General features: G+C 50.9%; 1 protein-coding gene across 2 annotated transcripts in view; it reads left to right on the top strand.

Annotated features, from left to right (window-relative positions):
• Positions 1-20,396, top strand: part of ASIC2 (acid sensing ion channel subunit 2) — a 1,251,793-nt gene that overhangs the window by 944,187 nt on the left and 287,210 nt on the right. The window contains exon 1 of one of the 2 annotated variants that reach the window (XM_006059463.4): positions 13,477-14,216. The exons of the other annotated variant lie outside the window; for it this stretch is intronic. Within the exon in view, the coding sequence (XP_006059525.2) occupies positions 13,503-14,216 (714 nt within the window). The 5' untranslated portion in view covers positions 13,477-13,502. Of the gene's footprint in view, positions 1-13,476; positions 14,217-20,396 lie in introns of those variants that run through there. 2 annotated transcript variants of the gene reach the window in all.

Raw genomic sequence — 20,396 nt, 5'->3', positions numbered from 1 at the left:
AGAATTTAACATCAGCAAAACCCGAATTTGACCTTAAATAATCCACTTGATCTCTCTCAGCCTCAGGTTCCTCTTTGGCACAAAGAGAAAGAATAACATGTTCACTAGGGTTACTTGGAGGTTAAATGCAATAATGCATGCAAAGTCCCTAGCTCTATGCCTGCCACATTACTATCCTCAATTAATTAAGGCTACTTTTATCATTATTATTAGTTCGGAGCCATGCATTGTGACTGCTCAAACTGTTCCTTATCTCTTTGAACTGCCTCTAAACTGGAATGAAGAATATTACGGATGCCAAGACCAGGAGAATTTCAACCACAGTTAAAGATAGAAGCATGATGCAGTTGGAGAAAGGGCTCAGACCCTTCATACTGTCAAGGTCCAGGCAGGGTCAAGTGCACCGAACCAAGTCAGCCAGCCATGAGTTTAATCACAAGTCAGAGTAAGGTCTCTAGGCAGAGTATGGTTTTTGTTTTGTTCTGTTTTTTGAAATATGATTCCTTTAATGTTCCAGACATTTTAAACATTCATAAAATGGCCTTGTTTCAGAAGTCATTTCCTCTTTGGTACAGATTCTGTGTCCATGATCAGAGACAGTTCTCAGAGACCCAGCCAGCAGAAAGGACACAAGGAAAGCAACAACTCAGTGTGATCGTCATCAAATACCTCTCCCATATTGGGGACAGTTCACCTCCATGTCAGCTTTTATTATGAGCTATTATTTGGACACTTAGCATCTATCGTATGAGCTATTGCTGGGGTTTTGTTCAAAAGGGATTGAGCATGAGGCAGGGATCCTGTCATGCAGGGGAAGGGTACCCAGGAATCAGGAGGAACACACGGGACTGGGCAGGGCTCAGGGTGATGGCTCCAGCCACATCAGGGCAGCACCTATGGCTCGCTTCCATTGGCACATGGGCAGTGCCACAGTGGGAAGGTTGGTGAGATTAGCTAAGAGGACCAGGTCCAGTGGCTCGTGATCCAAAGATCCCACTGCATAGAGATAGAAATTCTTCTTCTTACAGCATCCCTTGTTTCCAAGCTTGGCTTTGGTGAGCTTGCTTATGTTTCATTTGTTTCTCTGAAATCAAAGAATTCAAAAAACCCTGTTTATTAATAAACACTGTCTCTCCTAATTCTCCCCTGACTATTGTTCAGGTACAAAGGTGTTTCCCTGGATGGTGCATGTACCCTTCATGCTCAGATCTTTTTACCTGTTGCTATTTCATCTCTAACTTAACACACCGGCATCCTTGTCCTAGTCTTTTCTTTAAAAATGACATCATTTTTCCATGAACATATTGTCATCATCATTAGCTTAGCTGTTTGCCTAGTGCTGGGCATGTGAACTGTTTTTTTTTTTTTTTTTTTTTTTTTTTTCTAGCATGAAAAGCCCTCATTGCAAATACCTTTGTACTTTGGGGGTTATTTCCTTGGGGAAGCTTCTAGGGCGTGGGATTTCCAAGTCAAAGGGTGCGAACTGTTTCCTGCTCTTATTGCACATTGAGCTTATGAACTTGCCTTTATAACTCCGGGGGCTTTCAGAAGGCTGTTTTGAATCTAACGTGTGTTAGTACTGTAGGCTGCTGCGAATTATTGAATGAGTAAACTTAAGCACTGTTGGGCTAGAGAAGTATTGATTAAAAGAAGAAAGCAAAGCTGAGGTCTGGAGGAGAGGAGAGGAGGGAGGGAGACAGTAGGCTGAAAGTCTGTGGTTTGTAAAGATGGCTTCCCACCTTGCAGCCCCGTGATGTTTCATCATTTGGATGTTGAGAGAGGAAATATTTTGTGGGGCTTTCTTCAACTTACTTGGCTCAGCCTATAGCACTTGTACACATGCGGACTTCCCTAAACCTCTTTCTTTTTTTTTTTTATAATTGTATTTATTTATATACCTATTTTGGGCTGTGCTGGGTCTTCCTTGCTGCACTGGCTTTCTCTAGTTGTGGCGCTCGGGGACTCGGTAGCTTCTTTTGTTGTGGAGCATGGGCTCTAGGGTGCGTGGGCTTCTGTAATTGCAGCGCCAGAGCTCAGCAGCTGCGGGTCCCGGCCCCTAGCGCAGGCTCAGCAGTTGCGGCTCCCGGCCTCTAGCGCAGGCTCAGCAGTTGCGGCTCCCGGCCTCTAGCGCAGGCTCAGTAGTTGTGGAGCGCCTGCTTAGTTGCTTCGCAGCATGTGGGATCTTCCTGGACCAGGAATCGAACACGTGTCTACTGCATTGGCAGGTGTATTCTTTACCACTGAGCCACTGGGGACGCCCCCTAAACCTCTTCCTTGCCTCTGAGCTCCTATACTTTTTAGCTCTGCCCATGATGCATAGTACTGAAACTGGGGAAAAAAGAGCCCCATATGCACTGCCGATAGTGAGAACCTGGCTTCTGTTTTCACTTCCTCCATCTCCCTGAGGGCTTTTGCAAAACTCTAAATTATGCTGCCACCCACATTATCTATTCTCTCTTTTAACTCCCAATTTCCTGCCTTTCTAATAATTAACAACACGTTGGAGTCAGACCTGGGTTGGAATCCTGGCTCGGCTGCTATGCGACTTACTCTGTGTGACCCTAAGCAGGTAACTTCCTGTCTCTGAGCCCCATTTTCTATATCTAGAAGATGAGGCTTAACTCAGTGCTTGACATCCAGCTCAGTGAGTGGTTGCATTGGGTGATTATGGTTTGAGCTGTGCTTAAACCAGCAACAGAGGGAATAGGATTAGAAGGATAAAATTTCTATGTCTCCATCTGTAAAATATTATCGTGAATTGTCATGAAAGAACATCACATGGGGGAATGTCCTGGAAGTTCAGTGCTTAAGACTTAGTGCTTTCACTGCTGAGGGCCTGTATTCGATCCCTGGTTGGGAAACCAAGATCCCACAAGCAGCATGATGCAGCCAAAAAAATAAAAAACATTACGTGGTGTCCGTAATAGTATGTGATAGGCACCCAGCAGATGCCGTGTTATCTTTCTCTCCTCTCCCTCCCCATCATCTCCTCCCTTCCCCTTTCCTTTTCTTATCCTGCCTTTCCTGCCTTGCCCTTCTGTGCCCTGTCTTCCATTTGGATAATCACAGAGGTCTGTACCACTGGAAAAAAATGTACAAAACCCCTCCCATTCTGCCCCTCCTGTGGGTGGACAGGCAAGATAAACCAGGAGGAGAGAAACCCGAGGTAGTGGTTTGGCCTGGGTCATTTATAAGGGGAAGGAAGTAAACAAACTGCTGGTGGCAGAGCCAGAGAAAAGCAGTGGCTCGAGGGAGGGCAGCCGGGAAGGAGGCTTTTAACAAATCAACCCAGCCTGAAATCTCTGAGTCACTGCAGAGGGTCTGTCTGCAAGACAGATTCAGGGCTGGTTAGTGAGTGCTCCCCGAAGGGGAGGTGAGAGCCAGGGTACTACTAAGTCATGGCTGAGAAGGGGACAGCCAAGGAATTGAGAAATAAAATGCCTAATTGTACCTCGGGTTTTATCTGTCATTAAATCCGATTTTAAGTGCCTGCCTTTTCGTACCATGAGTGGATGGTAACTATACTAGAGACGGTTATTATGCTTAACTGTTTTAATGAGTTTTGTTATGTGTATGGGAGAAGAAATTAGGTAGAAAAGGGTGCAAAGCTCCATTGCTCTGCTAACTTTATGGTCAGAGTTACAACCAACACCCAGTTATTCAAGCCTAAACCCAGAATAGGGAAGGTGATGGGGAGGAAGAGATAGATTCATTATTGATGTGATCTGGCTTCAGAAAGTAAATGTCACAGGTCAACAGGACACCACCAAGGACACAAAAGCCCAAATCAGGAGGAGGATGTGAATGTGGGCACGTGGATGTCATGGGTCAGGGCTCCTCCACATGGACTTCTGCTGGTGCTGCCTCTGGTCTCAGATCCTGGCTCCAACGTGGATCCCTGTAGACAGAGTCAAACAGTTCTCCATGAGTTGGGTGAGAAAATGAAAATGCATGGGGAAATTCAGTTGGAAACCGAATTTAGTGTATGATGATTGCTCTCAGACCAAGGGAGAGGAGCCCTCTCCACACACTCTGGCATAGCATTTATCATACTTTAATACAAGTATGTATTTTCTGACCCACACCCCCCACTAGACCGCAAGCTAAGACAGAGATTACGTCTTAGTAGATGCTGCATTTCCCACGCCTGGGACAGTGTCTGACACATGCTAGGTGCTCAGTCAATATCCACTACGGTCATAATTTCACCTAATTCAGCCCTGTACTTCAGAGCCAAAACAGGCACTGACTGGACAAGTTACTTATCCAATCTGCCTCAGTTTCCTCCTGTGCAAAAGAGCTACGATGGTGACACATACCTCATAAGGTTACTGTGAGGGTTAAATGAGCTCATGCATGTTCATCAAGCACAGTGCCTGACACTTAATTAGTTCTCACTATCAAATATCAGCATCAGCATCACCATTATCACCACCATCACAATCACCACTACCACCATCATCACCACAACATCATCACCATCAACACCACCATAATCACCACCATCATCGCCATCATCCAACATCATCACCATCACCCACCACCATCATCACCATCATCACCATCACCATTATCACCACCACCCACCACCATCATCACCATCATCACCATCACCCACCACCATCATCACCATCATCACCATCACCATCATCACCATCACCATCAACCACCACCATCATCACCACCATCATCGCCATCATCCAACATCATCACCATCACCCACCACCATCATCACCACCATCATCACCATCACCATCATCACCATCACCATCATCACCATCACCCACCACCATCATCACCATCATCACCAACACCATCATTCAACACCATCGCCACCATCATCACCACCAACATCATCACCATCACCATCACCCACCACCATCATCACCATCATCATCACCATCATCCAACATCATCACCATCACCATCACCCACCACCATCATCACCATCATCATCAACACCATCATCACCATCACCATCACCCACCACCATCATCACCATCATCATCACCCACCACCATCATCACCATCATCATCAACACCATCATCACCATCACCATCACCATCAACACCATCATCACCATCACCATCATCACCATCACCATCATCACCATCATCACCACCATCATCATCACCATCATCAACACCATCATTCAACATCATCGCCGCCATCATCACCATCACCATCATCATCACCACCATCATCACCATCACCATCACCCACCACCATCATCACCATCATCATCAACACCATCATCATCACCATCATCATCAACACCATCATTCAACATCATCGCCGCTGTCATCACCATCACCATCATCATCACCACCATCATCACCATCACCATCACCCACCACCATCATCACCATCATCATCAACACCATCATCACAATCATCATCAACACCATCATTCAACATCATCGCCGCTGTCATCACCATCACCATCATCATCACCACCATCATCACCATCACCATCACCCACCACCATCATCACCATCATCATCAACACCATCATCACCATCATCATCAACACCATCATTCAACATCATCGCCGCCGTCATCACCATCACCATCAACAACCACCATCATCACCATCACCCTACATCACTACCATCATCACCATCATAAGATCAACTTCCCAGTGACCAGGACAAGTCACTAAACTTTGTTTATTGATTTCCTCTTCTAAGAGTAACCGCATGCTCACTAAGATCGCTTTTGGCTGTGACACCCTCTGTTTCTCTCAAGGGTGTGTCTTACCTGCTCTCTATATTAGTCACAGAAATTTCTGAAGCCAAAACTGGCTTTCTCTACCTACCAATGCTTGTTTGGACCACTTTCCCAAACCAACTGGAGCTGTGTGCTCAGGACACTCAATTTTGCCTTTGTGTGTGTTATAATTAGTTTAAAGAAAATATGACTGTAAAATTAAATCCCTTGCAAATGCATCATCTAATACTGTTCAGCACCAAATGGACATATTTTTGCACTGCCTGCTGTTTGAGATTATCCACACGAGGGCTTTCATCCGTCAGCATGTCTAACAAAGAGTCAACAGAAAATCTGATAATACAACAGCAAGCTCTGTGTACCACCTTGCCATAGGACCCACTCTCATTTTTGGATGGAAGAGCAGGACAACGTGAAATGAGAAGTTGAGGAAAATAACAGAAGTTGGAATGAGATGCCAAAGGAAGGCAACCATAAAATAACTGCAAACACAGAGAAGAAAAAGCTGTGAAGAACATAGAATACAATTACTCTAGTAAATGGTATTCACAGAATGCAACCATTTGTGTGAGGAAAGGGAGACATATGGTGATTATGCACACATATGTATATTCATAAGTATCACTAATAAATTATACAACAAATTGATAGCATTAGTGGCCTTCAGGGAGGAAAGATGGGTGGCTATGAAGGTGAGGGGTAGAGAGACTGTTTTACTAAACTTTTTACTCTTTTGTCCTTTTTGACCATGTGAATACTTTTCTGGTTTCAAAATGGATTGTTGAAAATTTATTCTGACTCTTTGCAACCCATGGACTGTAGCTCACCAGGCACCTCTGTGCATGGAGATTCTCCTGGAGGGAATATTGGAATGGGTTGCCATCCCCTCCTCCAGGAGTTCTTCCCAACCCAGGAATCTAATCCAGGTCTCCCGCATTGCAGGCAAATTCTTTACTATCTGAGCCACCAGGGAAGCCCAAGTATACTGCCGTGGGTAGCCTATCCTTTCTCCAGGGTATCTTCCTGACCTGGGAATTGAACCCCAGTCTCCTGCCTTGCAGAAGGATTCTTTACCAGCTGAGCTACCAGGGAAGCCCATTACATAGGGTGAGCAGAGAATAAACCAGAAGCTGGAATCTGGGTCTGGTCGTGTGTTTCTCAGCATCCATCTGTGTGATTTATACAAGCCATTCCCCTCTCTGGACCTCTGCTTCATCCTGCTGCCCCCACCCTCCAGAGTGAAGGGGTTCAATTAGACATTAGGTTACATTACATCCTCCCATCTTTCAGGATTTGCTTTCACCCTGGAGCACAGTGGTTCAGCAGAGCATGAACTTGCCAGCCCTCTACGCTGGACCTGGTCCTTCCAGTCCCCATCTTTCTTCTGCTGGCTATGTGCCCTTGTTTGCCCTCTGAGCCCTGGGATTTAGTGCTGGTGAAAAATGAGAAGCTGAGAGCTTGAACTCCAGTAAAATGAGGATGACCAAAAACTGCCAAAAAAAAAAAAAAATTCAGAGAAATCTAAGAAAGAGCCTGGAAGAAGAAAGTACTAGGCAGGGCCAAGTATAATATAAGAAAGCCATAGAGTGAGTGGGGGAAGCAGTGGAGAGGCTGAAGCATGTGCAAAGTGAGATGGAACAGCAACTCCAGTGCCAGCCCCATGGAGGGAGGCTGGGAAGGATGGGGAAATGAGGTGCCCAGTGATCAAAACCCTGGTGACGTTCTGCTCGCCCTTTCTAGCAGCTCTGGAGCCCCAATCATGACCACTCGACACTGGCTGAGATCTTGTGGCACTGTAGCTACCTCATTGAGCCCAGAGGTCACCAGTTACATGAGCTAAGAATCAGAGGGAACCTCAAGGCCTTAAGCAGAGGTTGGGAAGAGAAGAAACGAAGGAAAAGGAAAAAAGAGAAGGGAGGAGAGAGAGAGGCAGAGCGATAGGGACCCCAGGGCAGTACAGGGTCAGAAAAAGAAAAACAAAGAGAAAGAAGGACGAAAAGGCGAGCTGTTTAGGTTCACAGATAGACCCACAGAAGCCCACCTGCCCCGTAATAGCAATGAACTCTAGGAGGAGAAGCAGTGTTAGCTCATCACCAGGAGTCCTAAAAGAAAATGCACTTGGCATCTTAAGCAGAGCCACCAAGAACACATTGTTACTGCCCACGCTTTCCTCTTCCCTCCCACCACTTCCACTTAATCCCAGAGGTGGTGATGGGGGCAGAAAAGAACCCACAACCATCAGAAGAAAGATCAGGTTCTGGAAGGATCAGGTCTGAAGTAAAGGGCTTGGTGGGTTCGTACCAATGGGTATGGGACCATTTTAAAGACATCAACATCCGAGATTCCATCCCAAGAGCAGAAAATGCAGGAGAAACAGATGAAGGAGCTGATGGCATTTAATCTGGAGAAGAAAAGACTTTCTTGAAGATTTGGCTAGAAGGCTGACTGCTGGCGCCCCTTTCACCACTGATGTACTTCAATTTTATAAAGTATTTTGAAGGGTTCCCATGTGAAAGAAAGATCAAACTTATTTTGTGTGGCTCCCCAGGGATAAATTAGGAGACATTTGCAAAGAGACTGATTCCAATGTGACAAAAGGGAGCTTTAAACACTGCCAGATGTTTTGGAATACAATCAGTTACCAGTGGACTGTCACTGATGGGATGTGTAGCAGGGATTCCGCAGAACCGGGTGAGGTGGTACCTATGGTACATTCCAAAATACTGGAGCACACCTGATCTGAACAGCTGACTCATTGGAAAAGTCCCTGATGCTGGGAAAGATTGAGGGCAGAAGGAGAAGAGGGCATCAGAGGATGAGAGGCCTGGATGGTATCACCGATGCAATGGACATAATGCCTGGATGGCATCACCAATGCAATGGATATATAGTGGACACCGATGCAATGGACATGGCATCACTGATGCAAACTTAGAAAATGGTGAGAGACTGGGAGGCCTGGAGTACTGCAGTCCACGAGATCACAAAAATTCGAACACAGCTGGGTGACTGAACAACATAATGCGTTCCAATAACCATGCCCCTGAGCAGCAGGGATTGGGGATAAGCAGGAATGTCAAGGGCTCCAGTGAAGCCTGATCAAGCCCACAACTGTCAGCTCCTACAACAGGATTATAAAAATGGAAAATCATTTTGCCTTCAATGGGCCTTCCCTCCCAGCAAACTCATTTCGTGGGAGAAAGAGCTGATCATTGGCAGTGGTGGTCACCCACCAGAAATGCGGGCTGGCTGGTGCCCAGAGGTCACACCGAAGGCCAGGAAGCCAGGTGTGGAGCGACAGATGTTTTAGCGACAAACAGGAAAAGGGAAATTTTCTTAAAAGCTTATGATTGGGAAATCACAACGCTGAGTGTGAACTTCTTGGTGGATAGGTCACATGGGGCAGTTCAGGAACTGCCTTGTGAATCTGTTTTTTCAGCCAAGCGAGCTCGCCTGATTCACGAGAGCTGTCATGTCAGCGTAGCTCTGACAGCACCGATGCCGTGGGGCAGGGTTTAAGAGCACAGGGGCTGGAGCCGGGCTGCCTGCACTGAAAGCCTGCTCTCCTGCTTAAGCTGCGTGGCTTAGGGTGAGTAACTCAAGCTCTCTGTGGTCAGGAGTCCTCTCCTTTGGAGTAAAGAAAACAGCAGTATTCATATGTGCCTCATCGGATTATTTTGAGGGTTAAACATTTAGAATGTTTATGATGCTTTTTTTTTCTGTCATTTTTTGGGTTTGCTTTTGGTGGTGGTGCTCAGTCCTGTCCGACTCCTTGAAACCCCATGGACTGTAGCCCACCAAGTTCCTCTCTCCATGGAATTTTTCAGGCAAGAATACTGGAGTGGGTTGCCATTCCCTACTCCAGGGGATCTTCCCAGCCCAGGGCTCAAACCCAGATCTCTTGCATCTCCTGCATTGGCAGGCAGATGCTTTACCACTGCGCCACCTGGGAAGCCTGGCTTGGTTTACTCTTTATTTACTTGGCTGTGCCAGGTCTTAGTTGTGGCACGCAGGCGGTGTCTTTAGTGGCAGTATGTGAACTCTTTCCTTGTGGGCATGTGGGATCTCGTTTCCTGACCAGGGATCAAATCCAGATCCCCCACATTGGGAGCTCGGAGTCTTAGCCACTGGACCAGCAGGGAAGTCCTGACACTTGTTTTTAACGTAAGTCACTTGGAATATGTCCTAGTGATTAGGAAGACCTACATTTATTATACGGTTATTATTTTTTCATGCTTTTGAAAGCAGCAGGATGGGAAAGGAAAAGCTTAGACTTTGGAATTAGTTAGAGCTGAGTTCAACTCCTTTCAACAGTTGTAAAAAGAGGGTAAAAATACCATGCGCCCCCCACCCCCACAAGGTTGGAATGAGAAATTAAATATGTGTCTGGTTCAGTTGCCTGGCATATAGGAATATTCAGGAAATCTTAGTTCCCTTCTCCTCTTCCCCATCTTGATGTGTTTTGTCTAGGTGCCAGGGCACTGTGCTAAGAGAGAGACAAAAATGAGAATGAGGACCCAGAGGGAGGGTATGGGGAGGGAGGAGGGAAGAGGGTTCAGGATGGAGAACACAGGTATACCTGTGGCGGATTCATTTCGATATTTGGCAAAACTAATACAATATTGTAAAGTTTAAAAATAAAATAAAATTAAAAAAAAAATGAGAATGAGATGTGGTCTCTGTCCTCAAAGGGCTCACGTCCAGAAGGAAAGCCTGGACCCACACAGTGACAAGGCACTACACAAAGGCTATGATGGGCCTATCAACCCAGTTACCTAGGAGGCAATGTTTCCGCTGGGATTTGAGGAAAGGGCAGAACTTCACAGAGCTGGTCCAAGTATTGGTCAAGAAGTGGGTGGAGGGGATTTCAGGCAGTGTAAGAAACACACTGCATCCATGTGCCAAAAAGAAAGCCTGCGATCACTTGGGATCACCCCTGTGTCTGCCTCTGGATTTCTGTGCCAAGAGCCCTGGGGCCCATGCAGGATACCCTTCCTCTCTGTGAAGAGGTGACCCATCTAAAGAATTAACAGGGGAAGCCATGGCAGAGAAGATGCTCAGGCAACCGAAAACTGCATGTGTACATTTCAAGGGAGAAAAAAAAAAAAGAAATAAAAAGCCCATAACAGCTGAACAAATAAGAAACATAAAAGGTCTCAAAGGTTCTACAGGACAGGGCTTTGTGTTGCCCCAGGGCTGTGACACTGGGGGATGTCTGGCTGCTTCATCAGTCATTTCACTGAACTCACAAGCTCCCCCCACCTTGGCCAGGATATGTATCACAGTGGTCCCCCTCCCAGGACTGCCGGGACCAGACTGAAGCCCTGGTAAGTGAGTCTCTGTCAGAGGCCCCACAAAACTGGTAGATTCGGGATCTTCCCCCAAAGCCAGCAACAGATGTCTTCAAGGAACCGAATCCAGAGCAGAATTTTAGCAAAACCCAACTTCAGGAACTTCTTCCCCAAGTGAATGAGACACGCCAAGGCAGAACATTTTAAAAAGCTAGGGACTTCCCTGGCAGTCCAGTGGTTAAGACTTCGCCTTCCAATGTAGGGAGTACAGGTTAGCTGAGATCCCACAAGCCTCAGGACCAAAAAACCCCACCAAGACATAAAACAGAAGCAAAATTGTAACATATCCAATAAGGACTTTATTGGTTAATTAAAAAGCTGAATGAAAGTGTCCAAAGTGCCCAGGGGTTAGTGGAAGACCTTGAACCTGCCCAGGAGGGAAGAAAGACATCATCAGCTAAGCAGCTGTAGGAACCCTGCTGTGAGAACGGCAGACTTGGAGTCTCGGGTCCACAGAAGTCACTCTCCCCCTCCTGCCTGTCCAGGGAGGCTGTGCTTGGTGGTCAGGGGCTAGCAGCAGACCTCCCCAGGGAAGTGACTAAGAGGGGACACCAGAAGCTCCTAAAAGGCAGGGCTGCCCCTGCTGGGCCCAATCTGCCAGAGACCCAGGGGCTGCTCCCTGCAGCTCAACACACATACTCATCTACACACAGCACACATGCAAAACACCAACTACACACCACGTCCAGAAGCTGCCGATATCCACCCACACATCAACACACGTGGCACCCACCACCCGCTAAATGCAAACGGTCCACCCGAGTAGAGCATACACACCATCCCTCTATCCTACACACAACAAGCATACTCAAATAGCCACAGTACAGCATCTGCAAAAATAAACCCACCAGATACACCGAGATGCCCGTTCACACGTACACGCGCACATCCTACCCACACTCAGCGCCTGACACCCCACTCACACACTTGCTCAAAGGCCCACATTAGACAGCGGCTTCGGGTTCTCGACAGCCCACCCGACACAGTGAGACGTGGCCTCACACTCATCTACACACGACCTACAGACACGCAATGTTGCTACTCCACGTCTCTCCCGCCAGCCCCGCACAACCCGGCACATCTGTGCAGCGCATCCCCCACCCGGCCGGCTCTGGCAAGAGACTTCCCGCTCGGTGTGCAGCGGCCACAGTGGCCAGGAATTAAAATGCAGCGAGGAGGAGCCGCGCGCGTCAGCACCGCGTCTCCGGGAGCGCACGGCGCTCGCCGCCGCCGCCCCTCCCGCCAGCCCGGAGCCGCCGGGCCGGCGAGCCGAGGAGCAGGTGCTGGAAACCCAGCCGCGCCAGCGTCGCGCGGCCGCTGCCCAAGTTCGCCCGGGGGCCCCGAGGAGGGCCGGGCAGGCGGGAGGCGAGCGCAGCCGGCGCGGCCGCTACCGCGGGGCTGAGAGTCTCGAGAGGAGCCGGGCGCGCGGAGCAGCGAGTCCGGGTCACCCCCGAGAGGAGTAGCCGGGGCTCCGCAGTCTCCAGCTCCTGGAGCGCCCAAGCAGGAAAAAGACGAGGCGAGGGACGGCGAGATCGGGCTTTTCTGGAAATTCGAGGCACTTCGCAGAGCCGTGCGGGGGAGAGAAGCGACACTTCCCTCTGGCCAGCAGCCTTGAAGGAGCCCGTCGGCCGGCAGCCTCCGGCGGGACCCTGAGACGCCCCCAGCCCCGGGCGAGGGCGGTCACATTGCAACGCAGGACGCCGGCGGCGCAGGACTCGGGGGAGCCGTAGCAGGTCTCCACCGAGAGCAGCCGGAGGAGCAGTTAGGAGGGTCCCGGAGGAAAGGGAAAGAGGGCCAGCAGGGCGACCGTTCATCGCGGTACACACCCACCCCACCCTCCCAGCCAGGAGCGGCCGCGCGCCTCTGGGGGCGCTAGTCCCCCAGCACCTTCTCCCCACCGTGTCCCAGCACCGCGGGCCACCGGCGGGGGGCCCTTGGGGATGTCCGAATCAAGCATGGTGGTTGAGTGGCTGCTCTCCCGGGACCAGCGTAAAAGCTGGGGTTAGGCGGAGCCTGGAGAGACTCAGCTCAGGGTCCCCCGAGGTCCAGAACAAGGGGACGCGGGTGCAGCACCCAGGGACCGGAGAGGCGGCGCCCAGCGGAGCCGCTCCAAAGGTAGTGGCCGGCGTCGGGCATCCTCAGGAGGACTCGGAGCCAGGAGAGCCTGGGAGGCGCTCGGGAAGGCCCTGCCAGGGGCGGCGGGCCGAGGCGGGCTCGGTCCCGGGCGGACGCCCGCGGAGGCGGCGGTGGCGGCGCCGGGCGGGCATGCCGCGCCACCGGAGCTCCTTTCGGGCGCACGCTTCCCTGGCGCGGGCTGCGCGCGGCGGCTGCCGCTGCTGCTTCCACCGCTGCTGCGGACTTCCATGGCGGCTCCGCCCGGCCGGGGCCGCAGCCGCTGCCGCCAGCCGCGGACTGAATGAATGAGCCGGAGCGGCGGAGCCGGGCGGCCCGCGGCCGCACTCACCGGCCCGGGACGCTTCCGCATGGCCCGCGAGGAACCGGCGCCCGCGGCGGTGGCGGCGGCCGGGCAGCCCGGGGGCGGCCGGGGTGGCGAGCGCGAGCGGGCGCTGCAGGGGTCGGGGGGCGCCCGCAGGGGGCGGCCGTCGCTGAGCCGCGCTAAACTGCACGGGCTGCGGCACATGTGCGCGGGGCGCGCGGCGCCCGGGGGCTCCTTCCAGCGGCGGGCGCTCTGGGTGCTGGCCTTCTGCACGTCCCTCGGCTTGCTGCTGTCCTGGTCCTCGAACCGCCTGCTCTACTGGCTCAGCTTCCCGTCGCACACGCGTGTGCACCGCGAGTGGAGCCGCCAGCTGCCCTTCCCCGCCGTCACCGTGTGCAACAACAACCCGCTGCGCTTCCCGCGCCTCTCCAAGGGGGACCTCTACTACGCCGGCCACTGGCTCGGGCTGCTGCTGCCCAACCGCACGGCGCGCCCGCTGGTCAGCGAGCTGCTGCGGGGGGACGAGCCGCGCCGCCAGTGGTTCCGCAAGCTGGCCGACTTCCGCCTCTTCCTGCCTCCCCGCCACTTCGAGGGCATCAGCGCCGCCTTCATGGACCGCCTGGGCCACCAGCTCGAGGACATGCTGCTCTCCTGCAAGTACCGCGGCGAGCTCTGCGGCCCGCACAACTTCTCCTCCGTGAGTGGCCCTCTGCGCGAACCCGCTCCCTCTGCTCCCTCACTTTCCCCAGCCCCGGGGTCTGGCAGCTCTTCCCCAGCCCGGGGGCTGGACCCCAGACCCCTGGAGGTGATACCAGCCCCAGAGGCCCAGGGCAGAACCCAGTCTTAGGTCCCCCGCATCTTCTCCAGGTTATGGGAACTTGGACATCACTGCAGGAGGAGTCCTCTGGCTCCCTTGTTCCGGCCTCTCTCTTTGCACCCAAACCCCCTCTGGGAATACCAGTCCCCTTTCTTCCAGGCCTCACCCCCACCCCCCACCCCAGGATCCACAGTACTCCAGGTAGCTACTCTGTGTCCGGAGTGAAGGGATGGGAAGACAGGGAAGCCTGTCTGAAGTGTGGGCTTGTTCTCTTTGGGAAACTCAATAGGAAGCTCTTTAAATATGGGCAAGAATCAGGTAGACCCCCTAAGCTCGCTGGGGACTCTAAGTAGCTTATGACTTGAGAGTTTCCAAACACATCCAATTTGGGAGACTTTGGAGGAAACCACCAGAATACCAGCGGAGGATGAAGCTGTACCTAGTTTGGTGGGAGAAGCAGCAGCCCCTTCTGGTACTTTTTGTGTCAGGAAGTACCCTTCTGGTAGGAGCTTGTGTCAGAAGCGATCTGGAAATGGAGCCGTGGTGGGCGTCATGGGGCCCCTTGACCCCACGAGGTGTGAGAATGGGTCTGTCCCTCTAGGGGAGCCGACGCCCTGCAGTGGGAAAGCAGCATGGCAGAGATATTGAAGCTGTGCTCAATTGATATTGAAGGGTTTGTAAACGTTTTGCTGTGCTGGTTCTCCCATGCTGGAGTCTGGATAAGGCAGCTGTCAGACAGAAGGTATCTGCTTTGTGTGGTCTGCCTAGGAGGAGTTGTGGTGCCAAGCCTCAGCGTGGCACCAGCCTGTCCAGCCATTCCTGTGTAAATGCCCTTTCAGGGGGGTTGGGCTTTGCCACCAGTGCCAGGAATGTCGGTGTGTGTAGTTTGTTCATAATGTTCTGATGGTGATTTTACCAGCTTTAGGCATTCCTCCCGATCGTCTCATCTCTGACAGTGCTTTTTTTTTTTTTTTTTTTTTTTAGGATAATAAAGAGATGCTTTGGTTCCAACAGGTGTTGGCACAGATGCCCATCAGGCCAGGGCTCTGATCGGCTGATTGGCCCAGTCCTGGTCTAGGATAGTGACCCTGGCCTCAGTCTTATTCTCTTTGTTTTGCTTTAAGCCTGTGTTAACGGTAGCTGTGAATTATCCACTCCCCAAAGATCCCTTGTTTCCTGAGCTTTTCAGCTTGCTTTAAAAGAATACCTACTTCATGGTTCCCCCGCCTTAGCAAGCAGGAGGTGCTGTTAACATATGTTTCTAAGTGACTTCTCCCAGACTTCAGATACAATTCTGAGTTCCGTCTAACAAAGACAGAGGAAGGAAGGTCATGAGCCTTTATTGTTTACAGTAAGCCCCTTACATACGAGCCTTCAAGTTGCGAACTTTCAAAGATGCAAACCTACCCTTGCCTGTCCAATCACATAAGTTCATGTGTCTGGAGTACATTGTCATGTGCGTGCATCCTCCCCGGGTGGCTGTGCTTCTGTGTCCTTTACTGTCCAGTATTGTATAGAAGACAGTAGTACAGTATCTTTATTTCAAGCCCAGGATGTCTGGAAATAAGCATAAAAGCAGCGGTGATGTAGTTGGTTCTACTGTACTTTTCAGGGTACTGTGCTGTAAGATGAAAAATGTTTTCTTTATTTTTCGTTTGTTTTTTTTTATGTATTATTTGTATGAAAAGTATTATAAACCTGTTACAGTACGGTACCATATAGCTAATTGTGTTAGTTGGGTACCTAGGCTGGCTTTGTTGGACTTACAAATTGGACGCATGAACGTGTTCTTGGAACAGAGCTCGTTTGCCTGTAGGAGCTTATTGTGTTGTTCTTGGGCTGACCACTAGCTAGCAGCCCCTAGAGTTAGACTGAAGTTCACTGTTACATTCAAGGATCAGCAGCTCCAGTTCCAAGCTATACAACACCTGGAAAACTCAGCGCATCTAATGATGGCTTTACAAAGCGTGGCTCGCGGGCTAACTGCCAGGATTCACTTTTGACATTTACCACAGCCCTGCTTTGGCAGAGTTTTATTCCCATGTTAAAGATGAGGGGTCGGAGGCACTAAGATGCAGTCCAAAGCCCTGAGTCAGCAAGCTCAAAGTCCAACTTTGTATACCACCAGACGCACACACAGAAGCCACATGGAACCTTCCTCTCTGACCATGGGCCTCTCTTCTATCAGAGGATCCCTGGGTAGGACTCTAGCCCTCAGCCACCTCCAAATCCTGTCCCTTCTGGGAGCAAGGCTGGGACAGTGGAAACTGGCCCCCTGCAGGGGGTCATAGCCTTGGCCACTTGTTACGGGTCTTCAGAGCACATAGTGCCTGCAGGAGTCATCTGACCTCAGTCTCCCTGGCAGGAATGCCCTGAGTTGATGAAAATCGGGTTCGTCTCACTGGGGCACACCCTTCTGTGACCACCCATACCCTGCCTTCCTGTGTCTGAAGACTTTGCAGGCCCACACCCACCTAAACCAAAGTGTTACTTCCATACCTCCAAAGGTATGTGTTCCTGGGGACTCAAGTGACCCCTAGTGGCTTCACATCATGGCACTGCCCTGGGAGTTTTCAGCGCCATCACGTTTCATGCTGTAGTTTTTCTCCAAGGGCCTCAGGATTAAAGATTGCACCCCTCTATCCATGGAGGCCAGAAGCTATTTCAGGGGAGCCCTTAATATACAGTGGGTGGGCCCATTAAGGAATCCTTTCTTTAACCACTCTACCCTGCCCTAAGCCTTGGTCGGCTCTGATGAAGGAACACTATAGTGAGTGGTTAAGAGCGTGAACTCTCAGGCTGAACTGATGGCTCAAATCCTGAGATGACCACTTGCTGTGTGCCCTTGGACAGGTGACTGAATCTCTCTGTTCTTTAATTTCCTACTCCATCTAGTGGTGGTAACAATAGTACATACACCACATTCTCTGATTATGGGCTCCAGGTGGCTCAATGGTAAAGAAGCCACCTGCCAGTGCAGGAGATGTGAATTCAGTCCTTGGGTGGGAAAGATCCGCTGGAGGAGGGCATGGCAACCCACTCCAGTATTCTTGCCTGGAGAATTCCATGGACAGAGAAGCCTGGCGGGCTATAATCCATGGGGTCACAAAGAGTTGGCTACAGCTGAATGAATGAGCATGCACGTAGGTATGTGTGAGATGGGCACTCTTCAGACTGTGCTGGGTCCCCATAAAGATGCCACTTTTAAAGGGCATCAGCCTCCTCACTGGTCTCGGGCCTGCAGCTTCTGCTCCCTGCCCTCTGCATCCACCCTTGGCCCTATAGTCAGAGCAGTCTTTCTCAAGTTCCACACAGAGCATAGCATCCCATTTCTTCAAACCCTTCAGGGACTCACCTGTCCCAGGTCCTGGTTCCTCAGGCCGGAACCTGGGCCCTGCCTTATCTCTGGCCATGCTCTCTCTGGTACCACGTGCCCAAGCTCTGCTGAACAGCTGACCACAGCTGGACTGCTTCCTCTGCTACCATAAGTGCGTACGGTGACCTGGGATGCCCAGTCATCCTTCAGCCTCCAGCCCTGGGGTTTCCTCTCTTTTGAAGCCTTCCCTGACCACCCACCACCTCCGCTTCTCACTGAAACTGATACCTTCCTCTTTTTTGCCCTCTGCCTCCCGTTTAGGCGTCAGTCCTCACATGCGTGAGCGTCACCACACTTCCCCCTCACACACACGGCCTGGACTCAAGCAGGAATCAGATCTGATTTCCCTGACGTCTCCAGCCCCCAACACAGACCCTGATATGCATGCTAAGCACTCAGAAATGGTTTGGGGAGTGAAGACCTTCCCCAGGTAACCTCAAGACTTCTCATTGTTTTCCAGGATTCCTGGGTTAATTTCTCCAGGGAGTACCAGTGGAATGCCTTTCTAATGAGAAAATGCCCAATTTGGGGGCATTTATTACTTTGGGGAGCAGAGAGAGAGAGAATGAGGATGCCAAGGTACCTGGGGTTCCGAAGCCCTAAGTGGCCCAGGTGAGGGATGAGCTTCTGGGGGGACCAGTGGGGAGATGTGCCCCCAATATCTCATTCCATCCCGTTGGCCTCAGGCTCTAGAAATAAACTCAGCAGGGAGATCAGAGGGTTGTGGGGGGGTGTCTGTCGGGTTTTAGTCCACAGGCCATTCAGGATGTGGTTACGTGCAGCTCCTCTCTATGTTTGTCACAGATGTGAAATGGTTAATCGCTCAGTGGTCAGACAAAGCAGCTCCGCTTCCAAATGTCCATGTGATTTCCCTGGCTTCTGCCGTGGACCTAGGGCTCTGAACACTCTGGCCGCTCTGGGCTTTCCTGGGGGCAGGGAGACCAGCCTTCCCCAGTAATTGGACAGGATGCGGAACGATGAGGCCAGGCTCTGTGGGCATGGGGCCTCGAAGGAGGGCCTGAGGGTCTGGGAACAGCTGTAGACAGAGGCCAGTCAGGGCCCAATGACAAGAAGCAGTGATGTTCTCTGGGAGGAGGCAAGGGTCAGGGGAAGCGTCCAGGCAGACCTCAGTTTAAGGCTTTGGCTGTGTCCCTTTTTAGCTGTGTGCCTCCCTCGCTAACCCCTGAAAGCTGGGAAGAAGATAATACGTATGCAGTGACCAGCCCCTGCCTGAACAGCATGCTGCTGCTGCTGCTAAGTCGCGCCAGTCACGTTCAACTCTGTGCAACCCCATAGACAGCAGCCCACCAGGCTCCACCATCCCTGGGATTTTCCAGGCAAGAGTACTGGAGTGGGTTGCCATTGCCTTCTCCAGTGCATGAAAGTGAAAAGTGAGAGTGAAGTCGCTCAGTTGTGTCCGACTCTTCGCGACCCCATGGACTGCAGCCTACCAGGCTCCTCCGTCCATGGGATTTTCCAGGCAAGAGTACTGGAGTGGGTTGCCATTGCCTTCTCCAGCCTGAACAGCATAGGAGCTCAGTATTCAAGAGCTGTTGTTATAATTTGATAAAGAGATAGGCACAATCTTTGTATCTCATGGTAGCAGTTATTAATTATGATCAATATCATTATCATCTCTTATCAGGAGCACTTACCTGAGTGGCGATGTGCTCACTTCCTGGTTCATTCATTCCAACACCCAGTGTATACTAAGTACCAACTGTATGTCATGCTCTGAACTAGCTGCTGGGGATGTAGCGTTAAATAAGGCATGGGATGTGTCCTCCGTGAACCTGCAGTGTTGTTGAGGAAAGAGATAACAGCAACAGATGCCAGGAGTCCAGAGGTGCTGCGTGGGCTCAGAAGGAGTACCCAGAGCAGACTAGGGATCTCTATGGGCTTCTGGGAGGAGGTGACATCAGAGCTGAGTCTGGAAGGATCAGTAGGAGTTGCAAGGTAGAGAAGGAGAGAAACGGGGCTTCATGGAGAGGGGGCACCTTGTGCGAATGGGGAGAACGGAGACATGAGAGAATGAGATTGGACACGTCCTTTCTGGGGCTGAGTGTGGCTCAAAGCTGTGCACAGGGCTTGGGGGTTGGGGCTAGATATGATGAGTTGGGGGAATAGTAACAATGCACCTATTCAATGGACACAAATTTGGGCAAATTCTGGGGGATGGTGAGGGACAGGGAAGCCGGGTGTGCCATAGTCCATGGGGTCGCAAAGAGTCAGACACCACTTGGCAACTAAACAACAGCAACAATAACAACAATGCAAAGGTGTGAACACCTGGAGGCCACACTAAATTTTTGAACTCTGTAGCAAAATGTCTAATTTCTTTCATTGCTGGCTGTCACACTGACAGGGAGATCTCATCTGGTCCCAACCCCCATCCAGCTGTCACCCCCTTTCCTAACTCCATCAGGAGAATTCCAGCCTTCCCTGCCCCCTCCCCCCCATTGCCTAACCCTGCGCCACCCTCTCCCCCCATCTGCAGGAGTCAACCCTGAGTGCAGATTTTGGACCGGTCCTCTGTAGTAAAAGCCAAGACAACAGCATTTGATTTCATCACACTTTGTCACAGGAAGCAGGCTGGCTGCTGCAAGCCAGCCACAGAAAACAAGAAATCATTTCAGCAACATGTTGTTTAAAATCAGCAAATTCCCGTTGAAGTGGTGCTAGGC

This window comes from Bubalus bubalis, chromosome 3 (genome assembly GCF_019923935.1).
Source record: "Bubalus bubalis isolate 160015118507 breed Murrah chromosome 3, NDDB_SH_1, whole genome shotgun sequence".
Taxonomy (NCBI): Eukaryota; Metazoa; Chordata; class Mammalia; order Artiodactyla; family Bovidae; genus Bubalus; species Bubalus bubalis.
This window is presented reverse-complemented; position numbering and strand designations above follow the sequence as displayed.